The sequence below is a fragment of the Condylura cristata genome, unplaced genomic scaffold (assembly GCF_000260355.1).
Source record: "Condylura cristata isolate star-nosed mole 26May11 unplaced genomic scaffold, ConCri1.0 scaffold00026, whole genome shotgun sequence".
In the NCBI taxonomy this organism is placed as follows: domain Eukaryota; kingdom Metazoa; phylum Chordata; class Mammalia; order Eulipotyphla; family Talpidae; genus Condylura; species Condylura cristata.
Window position 1 is genome coordinate 13,787,918 of NW_004567127.1, and position 11,791 is coordinate 13,799,708.

Sequence of the window (11,791 nt, forward strand, 5' to 3'; positions counted from 1 at the left end):
AAAAAAAATAAAAAAAGGCATAAAAAAAATATATATATATATACAGCCAAGCAAAATGTAATATGAAGAAGGAGAACTACAAATAACAAGTTCTTAAAACCTTAATAGAGAGTCCAACGAATATTATAGACTATCAATTTAGGAACATACAAAATACTACAACCAAGTAGAAGCCAAATAGTTCTCATCATCTGTATGGCGATCAGCTTGGACTACAAGTCCTAGCAAGCCATGAACTGGACTTCCTCAGTAGAGGGGTGGGTAACTAGGAAGGAGCAAGGAGATATGTAAACAGAAATAGAATGAAGGAGGCAGGAAGAGCCACTTGGAAGAGACTCATGGAGGAAAGCCATAGAGACACCTGGAAGAGAGACTTGGAAAAGACACACGTTGGTGAAAGACTCAGAAGGAGACTGCTCCTGGTCTTTGGCAGAACAATGCAAGAGTTATCTTGACCTCATGTTGGGCTATGTGATGTATTTTCAGTCTCTCCTGTGCCAATTCTCTGGGACCTGCCTCTTTTCTGTGGTTCCTTGCAGAAGTACCTTAGATTTGTAGCAAGCTTTCAGGCCTCAGTGGTGTTAATTCAGGCAAAGCTCTTGGGTTGGGAATTTGCCCCAAGGGAATGAATAATTTTTGGAGTTTTATTGGAGTTTTATTTTATATCCTTTCTCTCTTTCTATGTAAAATTCTAATAAATTTTTTTCACACTAAGTTTACTTTCTTTGCCTTTGTTCATGGATAGCTGGACGCCTATTTAGAGTATGCACCCCTTAACAGTTTGGGTAACAGGTTTGAGTGTTAATACAACTACTAAAATGACAATTCCTCGAGAGTAATAACAGACATTTCAATTTCAATTTGAGATTTTTCATTCTCAAATCTCTACCAAGCAGCCTCACTCTCAATAGCATCTATTAGCATCTATCTACTTAGCATTCAACACTTTCTCTCCCCTTTGCTAATGTAATCTAGCTCAAAAATATATTCCACATATCTAATTAGCTCCATCTCACTGCTACCATTGTGGTTCAAGCCACAATTTTCCCTTTCTGTCGGAGCAAAATTTTCCACCCCAAAATGTTTTTCTTTTGCATAAGAATTATTTTTCAGACTTGTTATTTTCAAGAAACAGCAGGAAAGAAAAAGCTCTGAAAATCTGAGTACCCTTTTAAAAGAGATAACTTGCATGTATCAAGGCAAAGCTCCATTTTGGAAGTATCTCCTCCACTATACACTGAAGAAAGGGATGATTAACTCTGTCTCTTATTGGAGATGATGGCAAAATAAATCTACACAGCAATTATGTCTTTGCTTGCTGTGACTTCTGGTGACCTTCCATAACTAACCTTTCCTCTCACTCCATTAGCTCCTGCCCCTACCCCAACATACTTTGTCTGAAATAGGTGGTGGATTAAGCCATTTCTGCAAGTTACCCAGCTTTTCTGGGTCTCTCCAAAGTAAACAGGCAGTACACTAAACTTTTGTTTTTCTTCTGTTAATCTGTCTTTTATTATAGGGATATCTCGGCCAAGAACCCAGAAGAGTAAATGAAAAATTATTTTCCCTCCCACATACTACTTAAGAGGACAATAGCTTCATAGCTGCTTTGCTTTGCTTTCATTCTTCGTCAAATTGAAAGTATTATGCTTTAATAGCAAGAGGGATAATCTCTTACAAACAAGCTTTATGACATGCTTCCTGCCTAGTAGCCTTCTAATGGCTCTTACTGAATTAGAATCAGATATAATCCTCTAAGAAGCACGAAAATCTTTATATGATCTGACTCCTGACATTCTCTAACCTTTCCAGCTACTCTTCCTTTTATTTATTATGCTTCAGTTATAATGGGTTTTTTCCTTTTTTTCGAACACACTAAATTATTTCCAACCATTAAACTACTGCATCAATATTTTTCTTTGCCTGGAATACTCTTCTTAAGTTTTATATGGTTGGCTCCTTCTTATCAAGGTCTCAAGTTCTCTGAATATGACGTCTTCTTCCATGAACCTAATGCAACCAACTATGGCTACCATGTTATCTTTTTTCTATTACAGCAATTATCACTGATTTTTCTTACTTATTGACATTTAACTAGTGCCTGTGTTTCCCCAGTAAACAATAAGCCCTTTGAGAACAAAGTCAGGGTTTGCCTTGTTTTCCATTATATCCCTAGTGCCTAAGATAAATAACTGGCACAAAGTGGAAACTAAGTAATAAATGTTGAGTAACATGCCTGTATCATCTGCTATCCAGATCTGTATTTCAAAAGAAAGCGCAATTTCTAGACAAGGTCGATTTCTACCACATTTTCTTTAGCATACTTTAGTATTTTCCAATGATTATATTCTGGTTTGTATAAATGGCAGTCGTGGTCAGCATTCAACCTTGGAAAAAATACTGAATTATACACATATGCTACCCATATTTGCAGAAGTTAAAAACCCTATAGTTGGAAACAATATAAAACCCAATGGTTTGGAAGATTAAAACTTACCCTCTGATAGCACTGAGGTAGATTATTTTCCAACAGGGGAGGAGTTCTTTGCATTAATATTCCAACAGACTCTCTTAAAAGAGGAATAACACTAAAGGATAGAAAGAAAACAAATTTATTAAAGTACATTCTGACAACCTCATCTGGAAAAAAATAATAGTATATCTTTTTTCTAGTAGAACATAATATGATTAATTAGACACAGGAAAAAGAATCTAGTTATTATACCAAATTTTTCATGGGACCAAGAAGTTACTATCTAGTATTTAGTATATATTATCTAATAAAATATCAATGTATGAAAACACTAAACTTGTTATAATACTAAATAATACTGGAGCACCAAAAAAAATCTAAATGGAGCAGTCATTCAACTTATTTAAAATATGCCTTCAAATATAACCAGAAATTTCTAAAGCAATCTATAAATAATATCATGGCAAACTAGACCTTAACATTTACAAATATGTACACGCATTTATATGACTTATGATATCAAGGAAAATACAAATAATAAATGTGATCTTTTAGTCCACTCATTTAAGATTTTTCCAACCTGATTATGTATCAATCTTATCTCATTAAAAAAAAAAACTGGGATATAAGCACAGATTAATGAACTAGAAGCCCTATGGATAAGGCACAAAAGTATGTATATATTAATGTGGAAAGCCTTCTATCAGCATTTGGAAATTATACTTTAGATGACTTGGATAATTAAATATATACAAAACATTAATATAATAATGAGGTTGACGCTACTGCAGTAGTTTTCTAAATTAAATTCAAATTCACATCAAATTCACCTCAAGGTTTTGTTTTCATTTTTGACATAGTGAATCAGAATCTTTGAAGGAAGGTTCAGGCACCTAGCTTTTGGAAAAACTTTGTAGGTAGTTCCAGTGACTCAGGGTGATAAGGTGTTGCTCTAGTGCTCAAGTAGAGAGAAGGGAGGTAAGAAACAGTTTCACTACACTTGTAAGCTTAAGTCATTGCTTTTATTGTCCCAAGGAGGCCTGTAAGTGTTGGTCACAAAGGAGGTCCACAATAAACACTTTTTGGTTAAATGAATGATAGATAGCTGAAAATTAGATGTTTTACAATCTGGATTAAAAACAGGAAAAAGTCACGGGGGGGGGGGGGGAATTAGGAGAGTGTTCCCATAGCTGAAGTGCACAATGACAGGCACTTGGACAAGGAGGATAATAATAAAAAAAGAGACAACTAGGAAAATTAAACCAAGAGAGAGAGTAACGAGCATCTAACTAGAAAAAGTGAAGTAACATAAAGGACAAGTCCAGATGCCTGAAAGTATAAAGGAGATGGCAATAAAGAGGATGAAAAGCTCAATGTAAATAGAGTTTAAGGTCATATTCAAATGAAAATAAGTTTTAGTTACTTAGTGAAAAGCCAAGAATAATTAGATGCTACCCCATTCCTTTTTCTCCCTTCAAACACTTCTCTCCAAATCATAAATAATTTCTTGGTTCCATCCCCTCTTCTTCATTCCACTGCACAAGTCAACAGTAATCTTTACTTGGATCCTAATAACAGAATCCTAAGTGTCTTTTTGCTCCTCATGTCCACTATGAAAAGCAGTTTTAAAGAAAGTTCTCAATAAACACTGCCTTCCTAGCATCCATGCTCTTCTGTAATCCCTTCCTCAAGTGTGGGCTGGACCTAGTAACTTGCTTCTAACATAGGAAGACAGAAGTGTAAGATGTCACTCCTTAGAGTAGGTTAAAAGGACCCTGGCTGTCATCTTGTTTACCCTCTTTTCCCGCTCGCTCACTCACAGCAGCCATGCTGTGAGTTAACCTATGGAGAGGCCCATGTGGCAAGGAATTGGGGGATACCTCTGGAATGGAATTGAGCTCTCAGTCCAACAGCCAGCTTCAGAGGGATCAAAATTTATCTACAAGTGATTCAGTGAGCTTAGCAGTATATTCTCCTCAAATGAACCTGGGGATGGCTGACACCTTCATCATTTCCCTGAAGTCTCTACCTTGAGTTACAAAGTCCAGTTAGATATGCTCAAGTTCAGTTCCTGAACCAAGATACACAGTAAGATGATAATATGATTTTTAGCTACTAGGTTCTTGTGTAAATTATTATGCATCTACAGAAAACTAACACAACCTTTCTTTGGTAAAGCTATTAAACTATCTAAAACCTGTACTTACCCTATTGCTTCTGTTAAAAAAAAAAAGTTTGTTAAAAGTTCTATGAGACTAAGTGTAAGTTCGCTGACAGAGCATATTTTTTGAACTCAGGCCCGTCTGGTTTCACCTCCTATTTATCCTTATTTCACATTTTAAGCTTTGTAAACATAAACATACATATACTTTATCTTCTGCTATACCTTCCTGTCACGCTTTGATCATGCTGTAATCTCTGCCTAAATGTTCCTAACATGCCCTTTAATCTACTTCTTTTCCTCTGAAGTCTCAAATGTCACTCCTTTTAGGTCTTTTTCTGATCCTAAAATATCTGCCAAAACGTATGAAATGTCCTCTCTGTGCTCTTATAAAAATGAGATATGTATGGTAAGGTCAGAAGGGAAAAACAGCAACTGGAGGTGGGGTTAAGCATTTCTGAAAATGAAAGGATATTGGCTATTTCTCATCTAATTTGAGGAACATGTCTATCTACTGTGATGTTAAAAAAAAGTTAGAGAAAAATATCAAGGTAGACTAATAAAGTATAGTTCACCCATTATGCTCTTGCCTTCCTCCTTTCTCACCAAATAGAACAGGTCATAGAATATTTTGTATACCAAACTAATAATTTTTATGTTTTCCTGCTTTCTTCACTGTATTTCTCAGGAAGTGATACAAATAAGTTTTCCCAGATGAACTGTTTGAGAATAAGAAAAAGGTAATTTTTCCCTGTATGCTTCCTATGTAAAGTTATTTTGACCATTCTTCCTCTAATTATTAACCCAAGCAATTGCTAATAACCCCTGCATATATCTGAGATGGAAAATGCACTCATATGGAAATCTTAATACTTGGAATCTAATTCTCCCATTAAATAGTTCTGGAGCATCAGTTAATTCATCTATAAAATGAGAAAGTAGATTAAATATCTAAAAGGCTTTTCCCAGCCTTATTTTTCAGTCAATAAGAAAAGCAAAATGGTCAAATTATAAGGAATACTGGGAAGAGAATAAACTTGTTTATTCTAATTAATTTAATTTATAATTATAAAAAGCATCACCCACTAGATGAGACAGTGACAAATTGATTATCTACCATTAATTAAAATTAATTTTATCAAGTAATTAATACAAATAAGCAATTATTAAGCACTACTGTATGCTTACTAGGCATCACATTTTTTTAGATGGAAATTTACTCTAGAGTTGTGGAAATGGAGGCCTGGAGCACAAAAACACAGCTAATGGGTGGGAGAACTCAAATAGAAAGGCCAAAACTTAACCCAAAATTCTAAAAAAAAGCTCAAGTCAAAATAGTTATTATATGACAACAATGTGCCAAACATGAACTAGGAGTGGAAATAAAAAGATAAATAATACACAATACCTTGCTTCAAAGAAATTCCTAGCTATGAAACAGTCTATTTACACTAATTAGTGGAAAAAGACAAATTTGTACTTTCCCAAGTCTTCTAAAATTCACTTTCTCAAGTGGTATTAGTTTGAGAAGTCTAGACTTGATGAAGATATTCCATTTTGACAGATGACAAATTAATAGAATTAACAGGGAATTTATTTTAAAGTTCAATTCAAAACCATAATGCAGATAAGCATTTTAATTAATGTTAGCGCAAACATTTATTTTAAAGCAAATAAAGGATATTTCAACTGACATGAGGAAATAACTTATTTTTAGTAAGGGCCAACTGAAGTTTTTGCTGATTTCGCTATAAAATCTGAAATCTCGCTTATGTAGAATTAAAATGTTCACATATAAAAGAAGTATTTTACCAAAGCACATGGATGCATCACATCCATGAATCCATGCTTCACATCACATTAAAACAAAAAAAGCAATAACACAAAAAACCCAGTAATTTTCTAGCGGTCATTTTAAAATAATGTTCAGCTGTAGGAGCTAGCTAGGTCATGAAATTTGGGAGCAGGGTGGAGAAGAAGAAAGTACTTGCTAAATCACATGATAATATTCAACTTAGAACCATGGTTAATTTCCATAATAATTTCACAGGTTATAAAAATGTAAAAGAAGCCCTCAGAAACTCTCTTTTTTCTGTTTAAGACTGTGTTTAGTTCAGAATTCTGTGTACACATTTTTCTGATTAACTATTGTGAAGCAGAATCATAAAACAGATTTCACCATGGATCGATCTAGCCATAATGAAAGGATATGGGGGAAAAGACTAGCTTAGCAAATTCCTGACTGAGCTAAGACTTAAAGCTGCATCCAAACCCAAAAAATAAGCATTTGGAAACAATTAGAGGTTCACTTATGGCTGACTAATTCAGTTCTAGCTTTAACAATGAACCATCATTTTGCTAGCATATATAAAAAGGAATCAGTCATCGGTATATGAGAGTTTACCAGTAAAACAATGCAATGTTAGTCTTCAAAAGCTGAAGCTATATCAATTTTAATCATAAGTGTAAAATTAATGTGAAAGCTTAAACACTAACAGATTAAATAAGCAACTGCTAATTATTATTCTTTATTGCCAGTAAATCTGCAAATGAAAAATATTCAAATCTTACTTCAAGGAGCTTTTAGTGGAAGCCTCACCATGTCAACAGTAAATAAAATTATCTAGCAGTAATTATAAATAGAGGGTATAAATTATGGGAATTACTGAAGAATAATCAGACTAGTGATAATTATTATACTTAATAAAGTATTTCAGAGTTGAAAAAAACTATTACTTAGATCTGAGAACAAACATCAAATAATAATTAAAACATAACTACTGACTCAACATTTTGAATTAGCATATTCATTGAATCAGGGGTTCTTACAACTTACAGAGAAATAAAGCTGTATTTGAAGGTCTGGTATATGTTATACACTCAAAAATGTCTAGTGGTCAAAAAAGCCAAAAAAATTGACCCCAAATTGTAATATACCCTACATTTCAACTTGGTGGTCCCCTGGTAGGTTGTAAATATGCAATCATATTTGCATAAATACAACTATGCCATAGCGATGAACAATTACTTATTAACCCAAAATTTTGTGAGGCTAATAAGTAACCCAAAACCACAGGTATGTGGTTCAGCTCATAATTACACTGAGTTTCCATAATCTATTGCTTAAGTCAATACATATTTATATGAGTACTTACTTGACTCAATCATTATTATAAGAAGATACCCTAAAATACCCCTAGAAGTTAGAACCAAAGTCATTAAAAAGTCATCCTTTTCCTTAAACTTCTGGAATATAGTTCTAACACATAATGCAAATGGACTTTGGACCAAATCTTTAGTAAATAATGCCAAATTCATAAATTATTAGCAGTGCCTTGTTTAGACAAAATTTAGTATCTTTTACAGTGCTTTCATAAAGTTTTTCTAATTTGAGTCTCACAGCAATCTAAAGTAACCTTAAGAAAAACATTCTATTCTGCAGTTGTATAATGTCAGATGAAGGCAAACTCTTCCTAGGCCAATTCCCTCAATTTACAGGAAAAAAAAAAAAACCTTTCTTGGAACCTTTCTTGGAGAGATTAAGACAACTTCTTTGTTATACACTGATAAGTGGCAGAGATGAACATGACAATCCAAGGCTAAAGCTCCTTGTACTATGCCCTGGTGTCTCATTAGTGTTAAGTCTACTAGAGCCAGAGATCATGTCATATTCTTTATATTCCCAGTGCCTAACGCAGTGCTTGAAATATAATAAGATCTTGATATCTGACACTGCTGTATGTACAATCTTGCAAAATTTCAAACTAGTGAAGATTATTTTAATACAGGTTTGGTCTTATTTGACATAACTATCAACCTTTCATAGCAATAGCTAAATAACAAAAAAGAAGAGTAAGAAGAGTCTCCAAAAAAGAATCTCTAAAAAGTAATAGCAGATGTATCTTATTCTCTACTCAAGTACAGTTAAGAAAGATAAGAAAAAGAAATGTGAATTCACAATAATATCTTATTAAGAGGTAGGGAAATAGAAAGAGACACTGGAACCAATAAAGCAAGATGTTAAAAAAAAAAAAACTCCACAAAACATACATAGGTATGAAAGATGAATGGTCAGCAATAAATTAAAATTATTCACTGTAAATATGGTACTATTTAAGTTGCAAAAATCTAAGGAATCACTCCACTATCGACTTAAGCAGTGGCTAGACTAGCATGGTGATAAGACTATGGCCAGGCCCATGGCAGTGATCCCTGATAGAGAGAATTCTATCATTACCTCAATGAAAAAATAAGCAAATATAATGAAAAGCATAAAAGCAGGACCCTGTTTAGAAAAACAAGATAAGAAAGCAATAAGTATTTCTGAAGACTATCAAAATCAATAGCTTCAGTGATTACAAGTTTAGCTCAGAGCAAAGGGCTTTATAGTCAGGAAAATCCAAGTGAAATGGATACAAAGTGCTGATTAATCTCCAGGTTCAACAAGGCTATTTATGTCTGTTTCTTTTCCATGTTTCCTCTTCATGTTAGGATTCTAGAAATCAAATTGGATCCTTTAACTGTGTCATGGTTAACTGTTTCTTAATATTTGTTACTATTTGTTGTGGAATTTTAACATCTGAAAAATCAGCCAACTGCAGACAGTTAAAACAAGGAAGACTTTATCAAAATAACCTAGGTAGCAATGTGGAGACCACTCTCTTTTTCTGGGTATATGTCCACTCAGGGCTTATCAATTGCTACTCAAGTGTTCTTGTATGCGATATCACACCTTTTCATTGTAGTAAATCATGGTCCTGGGGTTCCATCTACTGCTTGTCTGTAACACTGCACATTCTAACATCATTTTTTTCCTCAGGGATGTCCAACTTTGCACCCCATTTTTGTCATTACTTAGATACAAGGGGGAAAAAAAGGCATCAGACTACTTAGCAACCTCTCTCCCCCTATCAGTTTGAGATACATTCAATTCCTGTCCTTCCCAGAGAAAAGATGTGAGTTGGGGGTTTGTCTCAAAATCACTTGACCTTGAGTGTGTGTGAAAGGGGTTAGTGGAGAATAGCTCTAACGAGCATGGAGAATGTTATGAATTTCCAACTAAGTCTCCAATTGCCTGGCTTCCTACAAGCCTGGCAAATAAGAATCTTTTAGCTACTTTCTGGATTGTTTATAGAGGTATTTTGTTAGTCTGCTGTATTAAACCCCTGTCTCTATGGAAGGAGAGTCTAGAGCTTCCTATTCTGCTGTCTTGCTAATGTTATTACTTCTCCCTCATTCTTGCTCTTTTTTCTTTTAAGGCTGAAACAGAACTCTCTTACCAGTGGAAACTTGCATTCTTTTTGATCTCTGACAGTAACAAATAAACCACAAAGGATAACCTTATATAAAGTATATCTCTTAATATTTTTATCAATTTATCTTTAGGATACACTCCTGAAAATAGGATTGTTTAAGCAAAGGTAAACACACACTTATTTACAGTAAATATTGTCAATTCTTTTCATGGAGATAGTACCATTCTCATTTTTTGAGTAAGCATTAATGAAATGTGACACACCAGAGTGTAAAAGATACATAATCAAAGTTGTCTCTCTAATTCAGTTTTCTTAGAGGTGTTTAAGAGTAGACATTAGCTCCTTATCAAAATCCCACTGATATTTATTCCAGAGAGAAAAATAGTACCAGATCCTCCATTTAAATATGCATTCATCCCAAAAACTGACCAGACTGGTGTAACTACTTATCTAGTGAGAGTGTAAGCAATGGCAAAGGGGAAGAAGAAGAGACTTGCTCAATTCAGAAATATTCTAAATATATGGAGTATTTATTGATGGTTATTAGAACTGAATTAGTGCCTCATATTGTACCTTCAAAAGCCTAGAGAAATGTCAGGACAAACAAGTGGTTCAATTCCTTTCAGCATCACCACACTTGATCTGTTCATTCTAGTGTTTTCCAAGACCATCTACCAAACTTTCTTTAACAAAGGTTCCTCATCTGAACCACCAAAAACACAAAATCATTTTACTATTTCTCAATTCCCTCAGGGATAACACATTACCAATACTTTTCTAGATGCTTTCAAGAGAAGTTAGCGATTACACACAGATGGATACCTTAGAGCATGACAGCACTCTCTCCCAGAACCTTGGTTGAAAAAGGCGGTTTTAATCATTGGTATTTATTAATGCTCCTACTATGGTGATTTTATAATGTTCAAATATAATTACCATTTAATTATTTCCCCATATATTAAACTTTAAAATATGAACATACATACAAACACAAAGCAAGAATCTTGGAGAAATAATTACCTTTATGTTAACCCCCAAAATATAGTTCAAAAACTACAACCACTTAAAAAGCAAACCACAAGGGAAATTTAAGGCAACACCCAAAACCATTAAAAAAAAAAAAATTCCACGATTTCTCTTAACTATCTGAAGATATGGTAGTTTCCTGCATGTTAAAAAAAAATGCTTACTTTTTACTTATGTAGGCCACAAATAATTATCTATTTAATTATAGAAGAAGATTTATCAAATCCTGCATTGATGAACAATAGCAATCACCCATGATTTAGAATTTCAAATTTACAAATTTGCTTCCTTAGTGTATATTCTTTCTATTTAAATGTATTTCTGACCATTACAGATCATTCTAAAACCTGTATTTTACTATGTTCCCTAGAAGTTGGGTTATTTTTTCCTTTATATCTCACACAATGATAATGGTAAAAAGGTACAAAGCATAGGATGGTAACTTGTGAAAATTTTTATTAAAAACAATCTAGCAAAAATTCAGAAATACACCACTGACAGCTTATTACTGCATGCTGTTTATATATTTTTCCCCATCATGTAGTTCCCATTTTATTTAGGTGAGTTAAAAATTATATTACAAATCTATATAAATAATATCACTTTTATGACAGTGTAATTAAGGTTATAGTTTATAATTTAGATTTCTGCATACAAACTATGTATGTATCTACTTTCGCTTCCAATAAATGAGAACAGAAGCACTCTGAAATCTTTAAAAGGAAGTTTGTTTTTCAGAAGATAAAAAAATATAATCCCATTGTCACACTCACTCTGCCCCTTTTCATTGGGAAGCAGTTTTCACAGCACAACCCAAACATTTGTATCACTCTTGCCTGAGTTAGAAAATATTAAGAGGAAAATGTTTTTCTTCCA

General features: G+C 33.7%; 1 protein-coding gene across 1 annotated transcript in view; it reads right to left on the reverse strand.

The window, feature by feature from the left end:
• SLC30A7 (solute carrier family 30 (zinc transporter), member 7) overlaps positions 1 to 11,791 on the reverse strand; it is a 53,722-nt gene that overhangs the window by 11,690 nt on the left and 30,241 nt on the right. Inside the window, exon 9 of the mRNA XM_004689730.2 lies at positions 2,498 to 2,588. Within this exon, the coding sequence (XP_004689787.1) occupies positions 2,498 to 2,588 (91 nt within the window). The remainder of the gene's footprint in view (positions 1 to 2,497; positions 2,589 to 11,791) is intronic.